General features: G+C 42.5%; 1 protein-coding gene across 14 annotated transcripts in view; it reads right to left on the bottom strand.

The window, feature by feature from the left end:
- Nucleotides 1-353: 353 nt before the first annotated feature.
- Nucleotides 354-23,655, bottom strand: part of tle3b (TLE family member 3, transcriptional corepressor b) — a 33,057-nt gene continuing 9,755 nt past the window's right edge. For 2 of the 14 annotated variants that reach the window (XM_032536554.1, XM_032536621.1), the window contains exons 6-22: nt 20,975-21,037; nt 20,130-20,234; nt 15,693-15,731; nt 13,107-13,311; nt 12,777-12,835; nt 9,279-9,401; nt 8,404-8,454; nt 7,876-8,031; nt 6,896-7,031; nt 5,889-6,061; nt 5,216-5,292; nt 4,855-5,104; nt 3,699-3,946; nt 3,344-3,491; nt 3,063-3,213; nt 1,993-2,069; nt 354-1,742 (exon numbers count right to left, since the gene is read on the bottom strand). In XM_032536554.1, coding sequence (XP_032392445.1) covers nt 1,635-1,742; nt 1,993-2,069; nt 3,063-3,213; nt 3,344-3,491; nt 3,699-3,946; nt 4,855-5,104; nt 5,216-5,292; nt 5,889-6,061; nt 6,896-7,031; nt 7,876-8,031; nt 8,404-8,454; nt 9,279-9,401; nt 12,777-12,835; nt 13,107-13,311; nt 15,693-15,731; nt 20,130-20,234; nt 20,975-21,037 — 2,169 coding nt within the window. In that variant the 3' untranslated portion in view covers nt 354-1,634. The remainder of the gene's footprint in view (nt 1,743-1,992; nt 2,070-3,062; nt 3,214-3,343; nt 3,492-3,698; nt 3,947-4,854; nt 5,105-5,215; nt 5,293-5,888; nt 6,062-6,895; nt 7,032-7,875; nt 8,032-8,403; nt 8,455-9,278; nt 9,402-12,776; nt 12,836-13,106; nt 13,312-15,692; nt 15,732-20,129; nt 20,235-20,974; nt 21,038-23,655) is intronic. The other 12 variants (XM_032536781.1, XM_032536700.1, XM_032536864.1 and 9 more) reach the window with 12 other exon arrangements.

Below are 23,655 nucleotides of genomic sequence, written 5' to 3'. Positions count from 1 at the left end.
CATAATATAGTATGTTGAAAAATGAATTAAAAAGCCATAGTATAGTATGTCAAAGAAAGTCTGGAAGAACCTGCAAACCACACTAAAAGTCTCAGTCATGCAGTATCCACCCATTAAAAACACAGAAAAAGCCTGAAAGAAGCACAACACTTAAACAGCGATACCACATGAAAATTGTAAAAGATATCAAAACGCTAAATAATGAAGCTGAAGGTTTTGTAATGTAAAAAGAAAAAAAGCTCAATTTTGTAAATGTGTAAATATAAGACATGATCTCGGAGTACTAAATGGTAGCTGTAGTAACACCTGATGAAATGTTGTCAGTAGGTCAACCACAAGGAAGTAGGACATTCTACAAAAACTGTTTTATTAATTTATTTACAACTGTACACTTCTTTTCAACGCTGACAGCATTAGCTACATACTTTGGTGTGATTCAAAGGGACTGGCGCATTCGGCCCCCTGTCATCTTGTAGGAAATGCTGACAGGATCAGGAGCACAGTGTACAAACCAGAATTATTCATTGTTGTCTTAACGTCAACATAGGAGACTTGATTCACAAATTTTTGTTTACATTTAAGTGCTGTCCCCATGAGCATTTACATGTTTCTCTGCCAACAATATTCCAGGAATATTGATAAAAAGGGCAGAAGGATTCCAAAAATGTTTGAATTTAGTCTGAAGCCGAGGAATCAATGGTGCAATTCAACATCCATATTACGTCAACTTAACTAAAAGTACATTTTCATCCAGTTTGTGCCTGCCGCAGTGCTTCTGCTGCCAACTGAGGTCCAAGGGTTAGGCTAAACAAACGCTCCCCATCGCCCATAGTCTAACAAGGTAAAACAAATAGGGAGAAAGACAGCACAGACAGAGCAGTACAGTTTAAAAAAAAAAAAAAAAAAGTCTTTTTATATATATGAATTAAATTTACATCCATCTCTTTTCCTGAATCATAGTGTCCCGCTCCGTCCCACAGTGGTCCAAACCAGCAGAGGCTCTGCCGGAGTCAGAGGACTCCTTGTTTTCATCGTCCGGTAAGAGCACTGTGACAAAAGGCCATTTAAAATCTCCACAAAACGTCCTACTTACAAGTTTCATGCTCCTCTTTGATTTCTGGAAAGGTCAGTCTGGAGAATGTGCTTTAAGAAAACCAAAATTGTTAAAAAGTTCTAATCTATGTTCTGCTCTTCCACTCAAATATTGTGGCATAAGACAGAGTGGGCCAAAAAAAAGAAAAATCATCACAAGTACACCCAGGACATGAAAATATATATTTTTATAATATATATAAAATGTCTTATTAATCCGATATATACACTTTTCACAAGACGTCTGGAGGAACGAGGTTCTCAGAAATGAAGCGCCGCTTCATCGGGTTACACCCAAATATTCAAGGAAAAACAGGAAAAAATTCTGAAGTCACAAAAAATGTGTAACCCAAAAATTAAACCCTCCAACACAAAAAGGACACAATATATTCTTTCCAGCACAAGCATCCTTGGGGCCAACAGCTCTATCGACTTCCACCAGGTGAGACTGCCAAATCTGTAGTTTGTCTCATCGTGTTGTAGTCCACAGACGCATGGTCGGGCGGGGAAAGTAAGTCGTTCGTCAGAAGCCTCCTTTCTCTCTAGTAGATGACTTCGTAGACTGTGGCCTTCTTGTCACCGGATCCTGTCACGATGTATTTGTCATCTGCTGAGATGTCACAGCTCAGGACGGAGGACGACTCCTTCGACTGTGGAAGTAAGAAGCTCTCAGTTATTATATAGTTTTGTTTTTCCTCAGTGGTACAGTTGTTGTCTACTCGCAAATAAGCAACCAGAGCATGTTAGAGCCTCTGATGTCTGTCTAAAGACATTATGGTTTATTATGGTCCAGGTATTTATGGTGACACTAACACGCTCGCACAGCAAAAAACTGCACTGCTGGCTCTAATGGCTTGATTTAATTAGTTAATTAATTATTAAAAGTGTGTCTGTGTTTACCTGGAATATGCTGGCACCATAAGGAGTCCTCCATGCATTCAGCAGATTGTCCTTCCCTGTGCTCACAAACCATTTACCTGCAAACAGGGAACAGACATCTTGAGAATATAATCTGAAAGTGGACGCACGTCTCCAACCCACGACAACAGCTAATACAATGCTCTGTAATAACCTTATCAATAGACAGAAAATCACATAATAAAGAAGACTTGCACCATTTCCACTCTGGTAATTATTTAAATCACCCTCTGATTAATTACCCACTGACTAGTTGGGTAATGATTTAATTAGTGGCAGCAAGAGCTGCCACTAATAAGTGAGCGTCATTTGAATAAACCAGTTCTGCGTTGGCAGTGATATGAGACCGGGGGGGTGGGGGTGGGGGGAAATAGTGAAACCCAATTTGTCTGAGTCTTAAACTTGACACCAGCTGGTCTGCCCAGCAGGCACAGTGATCTGAACTGAAAAGTAATGACAAATGTAATGAGCGTATTTGTAAAATACAGCTTCCTTGGGAATGAGCAAGCCTTTTTTATGTGTAATTCAGACTTACAGCTTGACAACACGTTTCAAACTAATTCTTCTCACAAATGACCAGCACGTATCAGGAATTCAGATTCAAAATGTTCCGGAGCAAAAATAAATAGCATTTAGATTGCACCCTACAAGTAACAGTCACTGGATGTTTGAATAATTTCAGCATCTACAGAAGCGGTCTCCAACACAACCCAGCAGTAACTGTGGCAGCTATCCGCCCAGTCGAAGACAGATACTACAGCTAATACTGATCTAGACAGCAAACAACAGACCAGACATGACTCAACGATCTGGTTTCCAACATTGGCTAAATCTAAATGATTTTGTCAAGACAAGAACTAGAGAAACACTGCGAGGGCATGCCTTGGCAAAGGTCTGCACTCTCAGAGTAAAGACAGCACTCTAGTTTATTCTTACATATGTGATGTGGGTATAGTTAAAGCCCAGGAATATTACCAGGGCCATGGCCTCCATGTCATCTGAATATTATACGTTGTTCCCCATAGGTCTGCGTTAAGGAGCCTGCTACTTACCACAGTAGGCGAACTTGAGTGAGAGGACACAGCTTTCGTGCAGGTGCAGCTGGTACTTATCGGGCTTGGTGTGATGAAGCACCTCCACGTTGCTGCTCTCCATGCCCACCGCCAGCCACTCTCCAGTGGGACAGTAGCCCAGCGAAAAGATCTGCAACAGGGAGACAACACAGTGGGATCGAAAGTCATCGGCAAAATGTAAAAGACATGCCGACTGCATTCATCTGTGTGTCTACATGTAGTTGGAAGGGGGCATTCGTTTTATACAGTCTTCTCTCTACCTGTGAGGTAAAGTCGTGTTGCTGGAGCTGTCGTCCCTCTCTCAGATCCCAGGAGCGAACAGTGTTGTCAAGCCCTCCGGTCCACAGTTTGGTCCCATCGTGGGAGATGTCGATACAGCTGGCTCCATCCGTGTGGCCCTGGAACTGCCTGGAACACCACAAGACACCCCCCGGAGTAAGGAACAGAGGACAAACCCTTCCCAACTCTTAACAATAAGACTGTCTTGTGTTGGTGGCCAACTATTTTATTCTTCAAACACAATGAATGCCTGTAGCACACATCCAAAATGAGTCAATTGAGTCTTTCAGTATGTGCTCAAAGCGAACCATATTGGTGAACATACAAAGTACTGACCTAACGAGGGTCTGGTTATGGAGATCCCACACGGCGATGTTTCCATCCGAGCAGCAGGAGAAGCAGACCTTGGCGTCAGGGCTTATGGCCAGCGCGTAGCAGGCCGGAGCAGAGGAAGTGAGCTCGGCCTTTATGCGGGGCGTCTGTGAGGCCAGGTCCCAGATGGTCAACGTGCTGGCCTCGCCACCCACTATCAGGGTGCGGCCGTCAGGCAACAGCTTGCAGGAGCGGATGTAATTGTCCCTGTTCTGGAACAGAAACAAGTGCTGTCACGATAATTTATCTGTAAACGTGAAATATAATTGTACATTTTATTTGATGGCGACTTTCAGGACACCCACAGTCACCTTAGAGTAGATAAAAACATGCTCATACAAACAATGCTCTGAAATATCTATGTGAACAGGGCCATTTGAGGTTAAGAACAAACTCAATTACAAGTCTAAATGAGTAAAAAGGGATTAGCATCGTACATCACGGAGTCCACGTCCAGATCATTTCTACTTAAACTCAAGAGGAGCTTTTCTTTGACAGGTGACGTTTTCAGGCTGCTGCCGTCTCTTTTGTGTTATAGTGAAGATGTGGATGTCAGCTTTAACAAGAGATGTCGGGAGAGAGTGGGGATGCAGCTGTTGGCCAGGCTCCAAGAGAGCAGGAAGACAGATCAATAGGACTGTGAAAGCTCTTGCTCGAATTAAAACAGCACCCCGATGGCTTTATAAGACCCAATTGCACTCTGGACGCACCTTAAGGGTGTTGGAGGCCATATGAGTTGAACGGCATGAAGCCGCAGTATCAAAATGAGAAATGGGAGGCAGTTGGGAGGAAGTAATGAGCTGGGTAATGGCAGACAGGGTTGGCCAATCAGAACATCATTACTCAGCAGGCTTTTTTTCTCACCAAGGATTATTTCAGCACAGCAGTGAGACACTTTGCTGAATTATTCACATCTCTGTCTGTTGGGATCTGGGGGAAAGCTACGGTGGGATGTGGAGTCAGGCTATATTTGAGGCTCAAGAAAATCTTAATGGAGGGCTGATTGCAGAGACCTCATGAAACATGAGTACATTATGTTCCTGTTCTGGTTGGATGCCTTTTCACAGTAATAGCACAGATCTGAAACTCTTGCACAAACACAAAACCAACAACTAGTTACCAGGCAGTCGAGTTGGGACACTGGGCTCTTGCTGCCTGGTTGGCTGATGTCCCAGATCTTGACACAACCCTTCCCACCGGTGTAGACGTGACGTGTGGGGTTGCTGATAGTGACAGCACACACCACTTCCCCGTGGCTCAGTGTGTTTATCTGGCGAGCGTGGCGCGGGATGCCCGGGCCTATCAGTGCGTCTGGAGGGAAGGGCACGGGCTGCATCTGACCATCTGCACTCACATGAAAAGAATAAGCTCTGTGGGGGACAGAGGAAGGAAAAGATGGTCAGCGTGAGCCTGGAGGTATAAGTTATCTGTTGATTGAAGAAGGAAAAAAAAAAGCTAAATCCAAAGCTGCTGTTACTCACGGTTTTCCTCCAGAAATGGACGTGAGGCTGGCTGGCAGGCCCGGAGCTCTCATGTGAGGATGAGGATCAAACCCTGCCTGCATGAGCAAGAAGAGCCAAGAGTTAACAAACAACTAATAACCTGCAAAGATAAATTAGACTAAGCTAATATTCAAATTAAAAACTATGCCTCACTTTATCTGCTAACGCCCTGAGGAACTCTCGTACCATCGTTTCCAGGCAAATCCCTTGAAAAGGCGCAGATTCAGCTTCATTGCATACAGAGAAGCTTTACACAAGGCTACAACATCCCACTTGCTAATGCTAATGAAAGCCTGAGAGATTTTCAAACATGGAGATGCATTTTTGGGGCAAGCCTTTTTTTTTCAAGCCTTTAGAGTGCTAACTAACTAACATCAAAGTAAAGGAGCTAGGCCGTCTTTGTGCTTTCTCATTATGTACACACAACAAGTTGCAGCCAGCCAAGCAGAAATGTCCACAGCGAGTTATGGAAATACAAGATGAATGCTTAAGTTTCTCAAAGTCATTTTGCAAACAGATTCCATCTACATCAATCTACAGCCATGGAGGATACTTCATACAGATGCAAGTGAGGGCTTGTTGTATCAAACTGATGAAATATATGAATGAATGTATGTATGTATGCTTTCTATATAGAAGCTGGAATAGTTACAATTGGTGAGCGTCCATAAGCGGCGGCAGCTGCAGCACTCATCTGTGGTGAAATAAGACCTGGATAGACGCCTGGGCTGGTCAGGGATCCGTTCATCTCATGATGACCCATCATCGCAAATGGGGAGGCATAGGGACCCGCAATGGACAGAGATGTACGTAGGCCTGGGGCGGCTAAAGAAAAGAAAAGGGTATTTTAAGTGATTTAGAAAAACTGCGAACAAAAGACAAAACAAAACCATGGCGCATTACAGATCAAAAGCTCCAGAACAACTACTAATGAATCTGATCATGAACTTTCAATTTTATTTCATCATCAATTAATGTGCAGAACGGATGTTAATAACCGTTTACCCACAATAAGAATTTTGACCAGTCTGGTTTTCTCTCTGACCACTTGAGTTAACACTATGCTGAAAGAATAGCTGTCCTACACACAGAGTATGGCAGGCAGACACACAGCTGACAACCTGGCAGGTGGATGCAGTGGAGAGAGGCTGCGGCATGCGCTCCACGGACAGATACGGACTTGTGTCGGTCGTACGGACGTGAAAGTGCAACACCGTGGTTGTGCGACAGGTACAAGTCTGCGGCTGTTAACAGAAGCGGATATGTTTTAACCTCCCGAATGGATGATCTGGGACTCAGTCAGCGGTTAATGATCGGTTAAAAAGGGTCGGCTATCTGTCAGAAATTGGAATCCCTAATCTGCAGATTACTTTCTTTATTAATTGTCTTGACTGTAGAATGTTACAAGAAAGTGAAAAGTCACAATTTCCTAAATCCTAATTTTATGTTATTAAAATGCTAATTTTGTCCAACCGGCACTCCATAACCTAAAAATATTCAGTTTATTATCACATAAGATGAAGAAGAAAAGCACCTCGTATGCATCTATGGAGAAGCATAATTCTGTTTTAAGTAACTTTTCAAGCAAAAATATTAAATTTCAAAATAGCTTATTGTTTGTTAATGAATGGTTTGAGATCTAAATAAGCGTTAACATACCTAATGCCTCCATGCCGGGGGGTTTGCCCATGGTGAGAGGCCGTAGTCCTGGAGTGGTGCTGGTTCCTGGTGTTGGGGCCTCATTCCTCGGTGTAGGTGTGTTGGACTTCAGGCTCGGTGTGGACGACTTGTCGTTCTAAAACAGAAACACTCTTTAACCTCTTGGGAAAACCTTGTTTTTCATCTGATTACTGAAAGTTGAGTTCACTTATTCTCACTCTCAGCCACACACACGAAAATGAAACATGCCAGAGTTGGAAAAAATAAATAAATTCCCCAGGTCTAAAATACCACCACTAGCGGAGAATCCAGAGTGACAATCTGAGTGGATGGCTCAAGGTAATCCAATCTAACACTGGCACTTCATTATAGCCACGATGTGCGGGGGGGGGGTGTCAAGCTTGTTAGAGGGCTCAACAAGCAAGTGTGGCCCAAACACTTCTATCATAATTAATCATCTTCTTCTTCATTTGCAGAGGGAGTTAGAAGAGTGGGGGGGGGGGTTTAGTCTGGTGACACACTCTAATGAGATACGTCAAGAGGCTGGGTGTCACGGGAGGTGGTGGGTAGTGATGTGGACTATAAATCTATCCTAATCCTCAGTGAAATGGTTTATGTAAAATCGATGCAGGAGGATTGTTTTAGCCCAGTTAGTGAGAGACGAAGCAAAAAAGAGGGAGGCAGCCGTTCCCCTGCTGCTGTGTCTCTGGGTAATTTACAGCCTCAGGCCGAGGAAGAAATGACCATTTATTTGGTAAGCCATAAAGGAGATTGAGAGGAGTGAGCTACAGGGTTTGATTTCCTGAGAGTGCATCTCTGCCCCTTCAAGTCCCTCATAGCAGCCAACTGCTAAGCCTCCTGCGTATTAGTCCTTCACACAGACACCCACTTCACTTGACAAATGCCCTCTAGTCTGTCAGTTGACCCTCCACTGCAACCACCTTATTTCATCTTCTCTCTAGTCTTTAAGTGTCACTCACATGGGCGTGGTCTTTTGCTTTGGAGGACGGCGTGCTGCCCGAGGAGGCGACGGAGGCGGGGCTGTTGGGGGCGGCATCCTTCTTCAGGACTCGTGATTTATCCAGGCCGTTTTCTGGGGGAGAGTGAGCGGGGCTGACTCGAGGAGTGGCTGGATCCTACAGAGTTAAACAAGACAGACAGAGAGTGAGACTGAGCAAGCAGACCGGAGGAAAGCCACTGGCATGTACATGTAGGTCAAACAAACTGGGGCCTCATGTGCAAACACCGATAAATATACTTACACAGACACACACACACACACACACACACACACAACTCCCTTTTCTCTTTGTATTCCTTTCTGCAAGAATGGCAAAAGAAATACAGCAAGTAGGCATACACAACAAATATTATGACAGACTTTTTGGCAACGCTGTGAAAGGTGTTGAGGCTTCTACCGGCTCATGACAAAAGAGTACTGTGTTTGGTTTCTTTGCAGCGTTCACATAGGAATGTAGCGGAGCAGCTACGTTCAAACGCAGTCTTACCTCATTGGAAACATCCACTACCAAGTCATCACTTTTGTCTCCGTCACTGTCCTGAAACGAAGGAGTGACAGGCTATACATTACTGGTAGACCACTAACAGTACAGTGCACATAAACCAATGCAGTCCAATTTTTGACAACTAGATCAACATCAAAGACCAGATTTATGGGCTTTAACCTCTTTTTAGCTTTTTTTTTTTGGGCTTTCAATTCTGTATTATCATAAGAAATGAGACATTATTTCTAATTTCTTGAAGGTTTCCTGGAAAGAACTGTGTGCATTGGTAGTAATTATAGGGAAAATAAAGACAGTTCTGTAATGATTTAAGTCAGTAGTTAATATCCAGAGGAATTTCTCTAAAAGAACTGGTCCATCTGAATCCAAGTAAATTATATTATATTATACTGTACATACAGTATATTATTAGAAACATTACTCTTCATATATGTTAAATTGTATACTCACCTGTAGACAATGTTCAGCTGACATGCTGTGCACTGACTGAAGGACTCAAGGATGCACTAGCTTAGCATTTGATTGAAATGTATTAATTCATTGGAAGTGTTCCAATTGAACACTGTCTCTATTCTATCTATAGATATCTCTGACCTTTAATTAGAGCCAAATTACTGTATGTATTCCTTTCCAGGACATTTTCTAGGAAATTATTAGGAATAAACTCTTTCATAAGTTTCTGTGCTATATTTTGTTTTGCTTGTATTTAACTTCTGCCCTGAAGTGTTCATGGGTGGCCAAATGTAGTTAATCAAAGTTAAAATATGAGCACAAACAAAGCTCAGGGCCCAACAACTAGGGTATGACAGCTACAGACTCATTAACGCACAATACAAACAATAAAACTAATAAACACTCACATATCGGCTCATGCTGTCTTTGTCGTCCACTTTGCGTTTCTTTGAGTCAAGGCTGTAATCGGAAGAGCCGCGGTGCTTCTCACTTGCTGCCCGCAGGCTGTCTGATGGCGACACGGAGTTATTCTGCCAACAAAAACATGCAGCCAGACCACATCAGTTCATTCTGAGTGTGCTACACCTTTGACTCTTAGCATCCTCAAAACACTGTCAGTAATCCCTTAATATAATGCACCATAAAGGGACATGCTTTCTATGAACATTACTAGGGGTCTCGGGGAAAAAAAAAGATTCTTAGATGCATCTTGATTCTTACTAGAATGCATTTTTTTTAAGTGTTGATTTTTACTTAAAGGTGACTGCCTCCAGACATGTACAAATCAGAAAACAGAGTTAAGGCAAGAGTGCAGAAAAAAAACAACACAAAAATGGCCAAAAGGAAAAATAATTAAGTTTTGTATACATACACACACTAAAAAGACATGCATAAAATAATTTGGCAAAACAAATTTAGGCTGTCCATCTACTTTATCACATTACATCTGACCACCTCATGTTTCATGTTCTAAGAAGCCAATTGTCCACCTTTAAACATGACTGAGCCTCTGACACCGAAGACCACTGAGAGAGGAGGGGGCCTTTAAAAAACATGTTTGAGGCTTAATCATGGAAAGACTACACAATAAAAACCTCAGTAGACAAAAACATTTCATTAAAACTTGTGTGACAAATACTGAATAAGTCAAAATCTAACAAACTAAGATTTATATATGTATATTTTTTAAATCACGCATGGAAATGTACATAAAAAATGTTTGCATCGAGATGCATCGATAATCGGTTTAGAATCAAATTGTTGGCCTCTGAATTGAATCGTGAGGTGCCCAGAGATTCCCACCCCTACACATACTGTGTTGTATCTTGCAGAATTGCAGCTTCAGCAATATTATGTGAGGAAGTGAGGTCTAGCAATATTGCAAATGTGATCTTACTCCATCTGAACCCATCTCGACATGATGTAAAGATGTTTTCCCAGGTGTGACTCTTGCAAAAAATATGACATTTACGTAGTGCAAGATGTTAAGTAGTAAGCTGCACTGTTCTACCAGCATATGCCCTCAGTCAAGGGAATGTAAGTGACAAACCCTCAGAAACCAGAAACAACCAAATGGTGTGTTTAAGTCCAGGCAGAGCTCTGTAGCCCTTTCCTTTGTCAGAGCAGTGACAATATTGACTGTAAAGCTAAAACACACAATGCTCATGGATTGAGCTGGACTGATTTGGGATAGAAGGTACAGATTCGAGGACAGCTTAGCACTGCTGCCAAGGCAATGGAGCAAGAAGGAAACAGACAAGGCAGCTGAGTAAACCCACAAACACCTCTGGAAGACAAAAGCATGAATTTGCAAGCAAGGTGATACACAGGACAGATTGAGGAGAGATGGAGATAAAATCTGAGGTGGGAGCAGAGTGCAGCATGGGATATATACATATAGTATATGTCAGGTTTTGTGCGCGTGTGTGTGTGTGTGTATATATATGTACACATACATATATACACACACAAAACCTGACATCAAATCCTCTTGTAAACCCTCACAGTGACCTTGTCAGAGACACGCTTGAAGCAACATTAACAAATTCAAACTAAGCACAGCTTGTATTCCTGACTTTCTGTCTGTGACATGCAAGTACATTCAAATAAAAACAAAAGAGACCAAAATCACACTGTGTAACTGTAAAACTGCTGGAGAGTCTGTGTGTGTGTTTGTGTGTGTGGTAAAAGCAGAAAATGACAAAAAATTCACCAAAATAAAAAAAAAAAAAGGAAGGAAAGAAAGAGGCCATTGAGGGAACCTGGATAGGAGTGCAATGTGAAGACACAAAGAAGGTGTTGCCAGCAGAGAAAAGAGCCATGAAAGGCAGAGTGAAAAAATCTGAGAAAAAAAAAAGAAGAAAGACAAGAGAGCAAAACAGGAAAGGAACTTGGCAAGTAATGAGAGTGTAGCAGTGTGGCAATGAGTTCTCCCCACTAGTGGAATGCCTGACAAGCTGGCACTCTCTCAGAACTGCAAACAGGGTTTTTGTAGTCTGGTCACGTGTGGTGGGGTACACTGCCAAACAGGCTGACAGGCAATGAGGTAGGTAGGGAGGGAGGGGGGGGGGGGGGGGGGGGGGGGGGGAAGGCAAGCAATCCCTAAGGCCAGCTGACACTGTCAGGCGCTCAACAATCCCTGCCTTCATCAGAAACGGACAGATATGTGGGAGAGAAAGAAGGAAAGAAAAGATGTCTGACTTCTCAGATGCAAATGAGAAGAGAAGAAAGCAGCAGAGAAGGTAGCACTTGAGTGAAAGGACGACTTAAAAAAAAAATCCTCAGCCGAGAGAGTGGAGTGTGACGGGAAAAAAGCGCCACTGTGGTTGGGCAGTTAACACACACACACACACACACACACACACACACACACACACACACACACACACACACACACACACACACACACACACACACACACACACACACACACACACACACACACACACACACACACACACACACACACACACACACACACACACACACACACACACACACACACACACTTTCTGCGAGCTCCACATCCCTCCTTCTCACGTCAGAATATGGAAATATTTAGCTACTGTTGTGGAAAAGAAAGCCACGAGAGTTTTAGTCTGGCTTGGTGTGAAGAAGCTGTCTGACGGACAAAGACCTCCTACAGCATTACAGCCTGTCCAGGTATCTGAGCCTGTGACCTTTAAGGGATTGCTTAGACTCAATAACCCTGCAGTTGCCTCCAACTCTGGTATCAGATGACCTGAGACAACAGGACAGGCAGACTCTGCGTGCGTGCAGGAGAGGGAAGAGGGGGGAGGGGAATGAGGAGATCAGGTAAGGCAGCATTGGCAGCCACTCGTCACCATACGAGATGGGGGAAGAGTCTGGGTTCCCTTCAGACATGAGTGGTCCCATTCAGGATGGCCAGTCAATTGGAACTCAATCTGGCCGAGCAGATCCAACAGAGCGTTACGCTCCAGCTAACGGAGCTTTAAGCCAGTCCAATAAACAAGGACTTTAACATGAGAGGGAGAGAGATAGGAAGAGACAGAGGGGGAGAGAAGAAGAAGTGGAAAGTCGTAAATGAGTGAGAGAAGTAGAAGAGAGCAGAAAAGTGTATGCAAAGGAAAAAGAGGATGGTAGATAAAAGGAGTGGAGTATTTGACACATGCAACAGTGAATCCTCTGAAGTTGTGAGGAAAGAAGGAGAGTCAAAGTTCCTTTTAATTGTGCAGAAATTAAAAGGAGGTAGCTAACTACTAATCCTTGCCCAGTGATTGGTGTCATTTTACACCTGGATAAAATGACACAGGCTTATTTGGCCGGACCTCATTTTTTGATTTCTGTGACCCACAGAGAGCACTACGTAAAGCACATCTAATCACCAAACACAGTGACACACAGAAGATAGAGAATCAACGTACCGTGCTTGACTCACGTTCTTTCAGGGGATTGGCCGGAGGCGAGTGAAAAGATGAGGGGCCAGGAGAGAGACAAGCAAAACACAAATTAGTATGGGTGTCACCACAACTCAGCACTCCAATCAGATAATAGAATGATCTTTTAGCTAAAAGATCATTCTAACGTCTGCAACTTTTTGGTAACACTTATTAATTAGGTGCAAATTAGGGCAAAAAGATATAATAGAACCTGCATAAATATTTCCAGTATCAGTACTAACATGTTGCAGGCAGAGATAGAGAGTGCGAGTGTGAGTGTGTATGTGTATGTGTGTGTTAGGCTATGCTCCTCACCTCTGTGCTCCAGGTCGTGGTGGTTCTTCTCATCCTTTACTGGCAGGTGGGCCTGGCTGCCCAGAGCACCTAGAGCCAGCAGGCCGGAGCCAGCGCCCGTCACAGGGGGGAGGCCGGGCGGCTGCAGGCCTGAGGGGTGTGGGGGCAGCTGGACTGGGGGCCCGTGGGCCGCGTGAGAGAGGTGCTGAGCCTGAAGCTGCTGCTGCTGTAAACAAACGAAGAGAAACAAGACAGAGGACAAGTGGGTCGGCTGGGAAGGGAATCCATGAATGGCCGCACTCTACTCATGCATTAGAGCTGGCTTTGACATCATTTAGTGCGAGGCCAAACCGTTTATGCATAATAGCAGACAGGCAGTGACTGCCAACATGCTGATCCAGCACATTGGGTGTCAGAGGAAAAACGGATTCTGTTCGTAACTGTAGATGTACACTGTGGTTATCATCTGGCTGAAAGTGTTAGGTAACTTAAAACAGAATACATGAATTATTACTTTATCTTTAGCTGTGCAGTATTAGCCCAATGCTGTTTTACATCATGATGCAGCAATATGCATATACTTAAACAACATTATAGCTGATTTATCACATTAATTACACTAACAATATAATAATCAGTGTGCTAAAACAGCCATGCAGATTAGGGCTTTAACATTGGTCATGTTTTTCTACTTCTCAATTGGTGTCTTCACACTGTTGGTTTTGTTTGACCAACAGTTTAAAAAACAACTGTATTACATTTACAAAAGATACAAAACAAGAAAGGCAGCAACTCATCACATCTGAGAAGCTGGAACCCTTGAATATTTGACGTTTATGCATGACAAATCAAAATTGCTGTTTATTAATCTTCTGGTTGAATCGGCTCCGAGGAAAGGTTTGCACATGAATGAGCGGTGCCTGAGCATCTCCAGGTTTATACTACAGACATGATACTCTTTGGACAGCATGCTCTTCACTTATTACAACACTGCTACACTTTTTTACAAATTGGTTATAGTTTCTTATTTATGGTACAAGACCTTGATGTGACAACTATGTACTACTGAACAACATGTCACCTCTGGTTGTCAGAGATGATATCGAGTGTTTTTGCTCTCTCCCAAACCACTGTGGTTCAATCATAGTTGGGATGGTTAAAAATCAATAGTTCTACACTTGGAAAACCTCAAAACCTTTCAACACTCTGGAAAACCAAGCAAGCATGCCCACTCCTCCGGCAAAATCCTGTTAAGCACAGACACAGTGGAGAACGCACACACACATATACACACTTCCCAAGAGGCCATGGATGCCTGTGTGAGAGAGGCAGCCAAAGAGGAGTGAGTAGATAGACAGGAGTTAAATAGCCACTCAGGCAAGAGGGAAGCAAGTGCTTTAAAACAAGGTTAAATAACACTTAGCACATCCATCAACTGCCTCTCAAAAGAAGAAAAAAAAAAAACATGATTGCTGTTCTGCTTGCTGGATAGAACTTCAATAGCCTCATCCATACATTTATTACATAAAATGGAGAAACTAGACGAGGGTATATGTAGTGGTTTACCACATTTAAAAGGTCTATTTAGCAGCTGGCCATTATTCAGTCAGCTCATTATGTCGAGCTGGACCTGAAATTATACAATGGATAGAAGCAACCGAGGGCCAGCATTGTTAATCGATATTGTACTGGTGTGCCGAGCAGCCTATTTGTTGTGAAAAGGGAAAAGCGAGTCAAAAAGAGAGAAAGGGGCAGCCAGAACAAGGAAAGGAGGGAGAGGCAGAATAAGAAAATAAGAGAATGAAAGAGAGAGTGAGCAAGGGATTGAGGCAGGGACGTCCCTATTGAGTGTGCCTAATGAGGAAAAGCGTGCAGGGATCATTATCAAGAAGCTTCATTAACGAGCTATGGCTGAGGAGAGGCGCGAGGGGAGACGAGGGAGGGTGAGAGAGGGTGAGAGAGAGAGAGAGAGAGAGAGAGAGAAAAACGGGGGGAAAAAAATTCAGAAAATAAATTGCTTCCAATTCAATATTCATGGATAAAGAGCTGGCTTCCTTTCACACTTATCTTTTTTCATTATGTGTAAATGCTGCCGCAGCTCAGGCAACTTCCACAGGAAACAGGCAATTAAAGTTAACTAGGCGAAGCTGGCTCCCTACAGAACAGACTGTCAGGTGGAACAAGCGTCAACAGCACCAGCACAAACCAGCTGGCAGACTGGCTTAATAAGTCTGGCAATGATAGCCACATTACCTACTAATTCTGTGCTTTACAACTGCTTCTGTGGCTCATCATATTTTCTTCAGTTGTCACGACAAAGATTAGACCACATCCTACGCTAAAAACACACCTGAGTGAGTTTAGTATTAGAATAAGGATTAGGAGACATGGAATGTTTTTTTAAGGTTAGAAATAGAGTGCCGTCAACTCTGTGACAGGTAGACAAAAGTACAGGATGCAAAAAAATATCCCAACACACCCAAGTCATGCTTTGTCTCCAAAACGGCATCGGCTCCCCTTCACAAAGACATGTTAGATTGCCAGCAAGCACTTCAAAACACTTGATAAAAACAAACTGTTTCTCTGTTTGGTAACCTGAACACTGACCATGAAGGCTGGGTAGACACTATGAGGCGGCTGCTGCTGCTGAGTCACAGGAGAGAGGAAGAGGAGAGATTGAGCCAGAAAAGATACAAGCAAGAAAACTGAAGAGGTCAACAGAAACTGGTCTATAAAGTAAAGATTTTCCAGAGTGTAAGTTGTCCAATCAACAGTCCAAAATATTCAGTTTACTAACCAAAGAAAGCAAAGAAAACCATTGAATATCCACATTTTAAAGGCTGGAAGTAGGGATTTTTGGCCAGTTTTGCTCTAAATAGCTGACTTAAAGACTCAATTATTAAAAAAAAATTCTCATCAACTAATCAATTAATGAACTAATTGTTTAAGCGTCATTCCTTAACTAGTGCCTCTAATAATGAAGTTGGTGATTTCAGGCTAAATCTTATTTTCTAATAACATGAATTAAAAATGTTATGTCAGCCACATAAAACAGTCAAACCATGTGTTGGACTCTTGCTTTATTACAAAATGTCATATTTCCATGTGGTTTGAGTGTGTAGCCTTTTAATAATACATGCACATTTTTCACAGAGATCACTGTTAGCAAAAACAAAACCAGGCAGTATAATTTACATTGAGTGGTGTGCGTTTGAATAAGGGTTGGTGATAAACAGCACACCAACTGTAACTGAAGTACAATCTCACCCTGTGTTGAAATCATGGAAATGAGACAGCACCTCTGACACTTGTCAAATCAAACTAAAAAATGCAAAACATAGTGATGGCGAAACAAGACTAGTTTGCATTTATGACTTAGTTTTCCAGTCCTCTTAACACAGTTCAGCCTGCTCGAGTTGTAGGTAACTTATGTTTTTGTTTAGTAGGATATGTTTTTATTTAGAATGATAGAAACAATGTTTTAACAAGGGCTGTCAAAATCAACGTGATAAAACACTCACTTTTTATGATTTGGGCTTTGAGCTAGGGCTGGGCAACATATCGATGTATCAATATTGCGATATGAGACTAGATATTGTCTTAGATTTTGGAAAAATAATAATATCGTAATATGTCTTTACCTGGTTTTAAAGGCAGTTACAGTAAAGTGATGTCATTTCCTGAACTTACCAGACTGTTCTAACTGTTCTATTATTTACCTTTACCCACTAAGTCTTTAAATCATTTCTGGAGAATAGTTATCAAAAATCTAATTGTGTAAATAACATTTTGTTAAAGCAACAATAGTCAACCATACAATATAGTCATCAAGGTATTTGGTCCAGAATATGGGGATATTTGATTTTCTCTCTATCGCCCAGCCCTACTTCGGACCCTCCTGCATCACACGGCCGGGGTTTGAATACGTAATAATGACCGGCTAGCTCTACTTTATCCTGCTCATTACGTAGCTGTTTTCACGGCTGCCCATACAGAGGTACCCCGCTGATGACGGCTAAGTTCCAGTCGAGACGGTTAACTTTACTTCATGGCTCTCCCACGGTCGCCCCGGTGAGTGAGCTAACCAAGATGTAGCCATCTAATGCTCTGTTTGTACTTGGTGATACACTGATCAGTGGTATGAGCACAAATATTGATTTGAAAACCCTTTTTATTTTATTTAAAAGTGGTCCGCCAGAATCTATGATTACAACACGTCCATGGTTATACGGTATGTTATACATAAAAAGCAGGCCGCAGAATTCAGTGATTGACCAGTCTGAATCAAGTATTTAACCAAGCTGTGTAATAAATTCTGTTACTATTACAAAATAATGTTGAATTCAGGTCAGTATGGCAATCTCTTGTTGCTTGCTGGGCTTGAGCGTTCAAATTATGCTTTCAGCATAGTTTTTTTTGCAAACAGTACCTTTGAGGTTATTCTGGAGAATATTCTAGACAGTATTTGTCATGGTTTTGGATTGTTGGAATAATAATAAACATTTGCATAAAGCAAGCACATTTGTCCGCTCCCAAGTCGATAAGAGCATTAAAAACTACTATCTGTAGAACAGATATAAAAAAAATGTGCAATTAGTTTGTGATTAATGGCCATCTCTTTCCCAGTCCATGGTGACGTCTTCATATTGCTCGCTTTATTCAACCAAGGCAAAAATATTTAACTTGACAATGAGAAAAGTACAGTGTCTACCCTTCGAGCAGCAGGATCTGGAAATTCTTTCAGCCTTTTTGCTTTATAGATGATTTAGAAGATTATATCAGTAATCTAAACAGTAGGCGATTAGTTTTCTCCGGATGTAAAATAGCAATATTTTGTCCTAGAAAACCTTTATGTGCATTTCAAGTGGCCACACATTGGGTCTCTCAGTCACCTTCAGCTGGAAGGAGAGTTGGGTTGGGTGACTCTTGGGTGTTTGGGGGACTTTAAACTAATGTATATATAGCATCACATAGGCAAACATCTATTGTGTGTTTCTGGACTCAACCTATTTTCCGATCTAGCTGATCTAGTCGAAAGCTGCCAGAGTCTGATGCTCTCTGAATATCACAGAGACTTTAATGACAGCACAGCAGCACCGCCCAATTCGCACTGTGGGGAGATTGATCACCTGCCATGTATTCGCCCCTATAATTAAAGTCTGTTTTCCTGTGTGTGTGTGTGTGTGTGTGTGTGTGTGTGTGTGTGTGTGTGTGTGTGTGTGTGTGTGTGTGTGTGTGTGTGTGTGTGTGTGTGTGTGTGTGTGTGTGTGTGTGTGTGTGTCTCTGCCCACCCTTAAAGAAGGCAGGGTCAATCCTGTGTCACTGAGCTGGTTGAGTGAAAAAAAGAAAGAAAAGGAAACAGGAAGTAATTACCTTGAAAACTGGGGGTTGTGCTCCCGGCTCATTTACCTTAATCGAATTTCGATATCTGCCTCTCATTAGACTTGACCTCCCACTAGTCGGATTAGCTAAGCGCCGACTAGCCTCTAACTACAGAGGGCTAATCAAAAGGGTCAGTTATCCATCTGCGCCCAAGCTGGCTATTAAAAAGCAGCCCGGCCGACGGTTTTTAAATAAAAGCAGATGGAAGACTAAATCACTAAAAAGTACATTTGGCCAGAGTGGATTTTGTTTGTGTTTAGGGTTGTGGCTGCAATCAAAAGGTCAATGACTGTTTTTTTAAGTGCGCTCTGTGTTTCTATTAAAGACCAGATCACTGCAGATGCTCTCAGTAGAATAAAACATAAGAAAATATACTTTTCATATAATTGGGGTAAAATAAAACGGTTAAAAAAGTTTAAAGCCAACTGTCCCGGCAAAACCATCATCACTGGATGTTACACATAAATAAAATCCAATATCAACACTAACAGAATCAATATGGCTACTTAAAAAGGAGTTATATACCATTTACTAGTATCTGGTTTCACTTCATCCGAAATGTAATTGATTAAATGTAATAAATGAGTCTTATTTGATAGTAAATTGATCTACTGGACTGTTGGTCAGACAAAATAAGCAATTTAAACACAGAACCCAGAGTCTTAGGAAAGAGTGATGGGCATTTTATTTACTGACATTTTATAGAATAAATGATTTATTCATTAAATCGAGAGAAAAATTACCATTAATCAATGAAAATTATTAGTTGCAGGCCTAGCAACAACAAAAGTAGCTCATTTAGGTAATTTATATGGTGTGACTACAAGGCTAGCAGTGTGTGAATGCTCCTAAGTTCGAATAACAGCAGTTTTTTCACTTCTTCTTATTCTGGCAACGTTGTTAGAATGCAGCCTAAATCTTTCATCCACTACATCTTACAAATGTTAGGGCCCTGTTACATCCACACTGTTGTAATCTTTGTTACAATCACAATGCTTGTCCCAACCTCGCTCTAATTCCTCCTGCTGCTGCTGGGTCACAGGGAAGGGTAAGCCTGTTGGCTGGAACCTTTTATCAAAAATTTAAAGTGCAGCCAAAGTGAAATCTGAGAAACACCGTGATCTAAACACAGCCTGGGCTGTATATCAGATGTTCTTTGACTCAGCCTGAGGACAGCTGCTGTTAGGAACTGCACCCAGCGTGCTGACACGTCACAGTTAACAAACAATCAGGGAATTTACAGCAGTGAAGACCATTGATGGCACCATTGCAAACATTACAAATTCAAATTAAAAACATAATGAACCTCTGGAGACAGGGGCAAGTCTGCACACGTGAAGAGGACATGGACATGCTAGATTGTATTCAGTCTGAATGTTCAAATGCCACAGACAAGAGGAAGAAAATGGGTACAGCTAATACAATGAGCTACTCTTATCCTCTTTTCACCCGTATGTTCCTTCTGAATCTATTACCCTTTCCCAGGTTAGCCTTGACACACAAAACTTCAGCTAAGGTGCATAAAAGGTGAAATAATTCTGCAAGCGTAATGTAGCATGCTTAAATAGTCCATACGTCTGTACTGTAGAGCCGGCCTCCTTTATGCGTGCAGTTTGCCCCTGGCTTCAGGTCAAATGAAGGAAGAAAAGGGGATATACACACAGTGAGAGGCAGATTGGGAAGTCCACGTACCCCGATGATCGCATTCAGCTCAGTCATCGTCACCTGCTTTGCCCGTTCAACAGCCTGAGCCACTTGCTGTTGATGCTGCAGGACACAAACCCAAAGATTAGATTCCTTCTGGAGAAGAATTCATTCCAAACACACATATCCAGACCTGATGGTTTACCTACACAAGTCTAGGAACAGGCTCTTTGGCTGAGGGGGAAATATAGTCCCATAAAAAGAATCATAGTTGGTACAATATGATATATAAAAATGTAATCAAGAATATATCAACCAATAAAGTCCAAAGTTGATGCAACAGTGTTTGTGTTTTCCTGAGGCATAATTTCCATCCATGTGGGTGTTTTCAGCAGCTGGAATCATTTTTTTACAGTGACAGTTAAGATAACTGTGCCATGCCTTAGTGTGAGAAATTCAGAAAACCAGTTCAACTGAAATCTTTTGTCAGGAGATTGGGGCAGCCAATTTTAATTTCCTACTTGAAAAAAAGGCATTTGCAGGCTTGTTTTAAGTTTCTTGCATGTTTAGACTCACAGTGTAGAGCAGCAGTTTGTGATGGCAAGCGATTGAATAATGCATTTCAAATCATAAATTAAATACAAAACAAGTAAATTATTTGAATGGCTTTGTGCTGCTAAAATGGTCAATTCAATGACCGTTTCATGGTTAGCATCCTATTAAAATGCATTGTTATGCCTACACATCCTATTGACAGAGTCTCTGCACAGCAGCCATCCTCACTATTTCCTGTACAGCTACAATGCATGTTGAACCAAATTATTCTCACTCTTAAAATGCTGCGAGCACGAGTGAGCACTCACCTCTTGTGACAAGAACGGCATGATTTGAGCGAGAATTGCATTGAGACGTTTGGCAATCTCTGTCTGTAGGAGAAGAGAAACAAAAGGTTAGAATGATAAGTATACTGCATGCTACAGGCAACACTATAATCAAGCAGTTAAACTACCTATAAAACAAAAAGGGTGTGGATTTGTGCACACGCATACAAATGTTTGCAGCATCCATCTGGATAGAACCTGTATTTCTTAACTAAATTGGGCCCGCCTTAGAACAAATGTACTCTTCTGCCTCCATTAGACTCAGGCCTTATTTCATTACGAGGCTGAAATATGCTAATACCATCTGGCTGGGGAGACCATAATGAGGTCCATACTTCATAATTACAGCCCATAGAGAGGAGGGCGGGGCAGGCTGAAGCAGACAGGTTAACTCTCTGGTACATCTATCAGAGGCATCTTTGGTATCGACCACAGAATATTAGCTGGGAGCGTAAGATGATACTGCAGGGCTCGGCGAGCAAAGAGCACTTTACAGAGCTGCATTTGGACAAATGGATACACTACACTGCCCACCTACCGCACTTGAATGTCCCAAGACATTTTGCCAAACCCATTTCCTTTTTTTAAATCTGTACTTTGCACAGAGAGAGGAGAAAGGATGAGAAGGAGAGGAACACAAAAGTAGAAATGAGAATAAAGGGAAAAAGGGTGGAGAGTGTGCGGGGCTGTTAAATGGTGAAGTGAAACGCTCTGATTTGACACTAAAGTAATGTAGTTTGACTGAACCGGGGGAGGTGAACTAATTGATTCTGAGAGATTAGGGGTGGAGGCCCAGCAGGTGTGTGGGGGTGGAGGTCCTTCCCGCCGTTTTATACACTGCTGCATTCCACTCATTTTCTCCTTTAACCTTGTTTGACTGTGAAAGGGGGAGGGAGGAGATGGGAGAAGAAAGAAAGTGGAAAAGGGGGACAGGAGGTGCCGGTGGCCTTTTGCACAGCTCTCTGGGTCACTCTTTTCATTTTGGAGGAGGGGAGACAGGAAAAGAAGAAGAGAAGAGCAGGGGGACAGACCTTTGCTGGCCTGTCAGGAATTATCTCACAACCCTATGTCTGACCTTAGACGCACTGTGCTTTCTCTTTCAATCCAGCCTGCCCCCTCCATCCTTCTCGCAACACTACTTCAACCCCTCCCTGCTAATCTCCACTACTCTCCTCTGTGCCCTCCCTCCTTCCTCCTCTCCCTCATCTCCCCCCTCTTCTGTTGCTGGGGCAACGCTATCTGGCAAGGCTGATCGTTATGTAAATTGGGCTGGGGCCCTGACCAGAACAGCCTGTAAAATCATATTAGGCGCAGCAAAGAGGCAGGTCATTAAATTGAATTTTCGGCCTGTCGATCTGATCGGCACGGGAAATTAATGAGGGATAACTGGGAGTGGGGAGGTGGCCCCACTGGGGGTGTTGGGGGAGGGGGGAAGCTGACATAGAAAGAGAAAGAGAGGAAGGGAGCTCTATGGAGACTCATAAACCATCATCATTAGCGGGGGTTGGATACAATGACACGCAGTAGGATTAGAGTGTTTCAGTATCACACCACTTCTCTGGAAATGGCTGCAAGGGGAGCAACATGGGGCTTGTAGGAAACAGTGGTATGCTCATACACTTGACTATTAGAACAAAAACATTACAAACCCTCACCACAAACCGATTCACAAAGAAAGGCATCCATTTGTTCATAGCAAATCACCACTCCAGAGCAAACAATCATGGAATTCAGGTGCACTCTGGTTTTTGTGTTGAAGTGTTTAGTTGGCTGTGCTAAAAACACACACGTTTCTCTAAGCAGTTTATTCTGAAAGGCCAGCAGAAGCGCCAGGTGCTTTGAGAGCTGAGATCATGTTGAGCTGTGGTCATGGTTTTTTAAGGTTAAATGTTCCCGAACCCATAGCTTCCTCTGAAATATACCCCCCCCGAGTCAAAATATTACTCTGGAGCCAGGAAATAAAACAATGGAACAGACTTCCTTTGCATCAATTTTTCTTTTTGTGGCCGAATTATAGACTCCGTACATTGTACCTGTCATTTCTCAGCTACAATTTAAAAGAAGGTGAGGACAAGCATGACTCCCGCATTGACTATAAAAGTCGTCAACTGAAAAGCTGGCATCGCTGCCTTTATCAGCTACATCTTGTCCTTCCTTTAAAAAATAAAAAAAAAATAAATAAAAAAAATCAGTCAATCCCCTCTGTTCTGACTAAGTTCACACATGTTAAGGAGGGCAAATGGCTTGGTAACATGACAATTTCACAGCCATTTGGCATGGAAAAATACTTATAACACATCACATCCAATGACACGCAGCACTCTTAAATTACTCGCGCTTTACTTTGGAGGTACTATTTTCCACAGTGCTTTAACTGGTAGAGACAGGCACTGGAAATAGTTTTTTGTCACTAAATACCACTGAAAACAGAAGCCTTTGAGCTGGCAGAAGCTTTTCACTGCAGCTCCACAATTGCAGGTACTCAGGGTTGTCTAGTAGCACCAGAGCATGGAGAGGCGCTCTCTCCATTGCGTCCCTCTGTCAATGGAGCATTGAAAGCCATTTGGCTGTTTGTCGCTCCAGGCATTAGCCCCCAAGTGGAGAGCAAAGTCTCTGACGAGGATTCAATTGGCGAGGAAACCAAGTGGCATATGATGGTGGTG

Source organism: Etheostoma spectabile, chromosome 1 (genome assembly GCF_008692095.1).
Source record: "Etheostoma spectabile isolate EspeVRDwgs_2016 chromosome 1, UIUC_Espe_1.0, whole genome shotgun sequence".
NCBI lineage: Eukaryota > Metazoa > Chordata > Actinopteri > Perciformes > Percidae > Etheostoma > Etheostoma spectabile.
The sequence above is the reverse complement of the archived record's forward strand: the minus strand, read 5'-3'. Positions and strand labels throughout refer to the sequence as shown.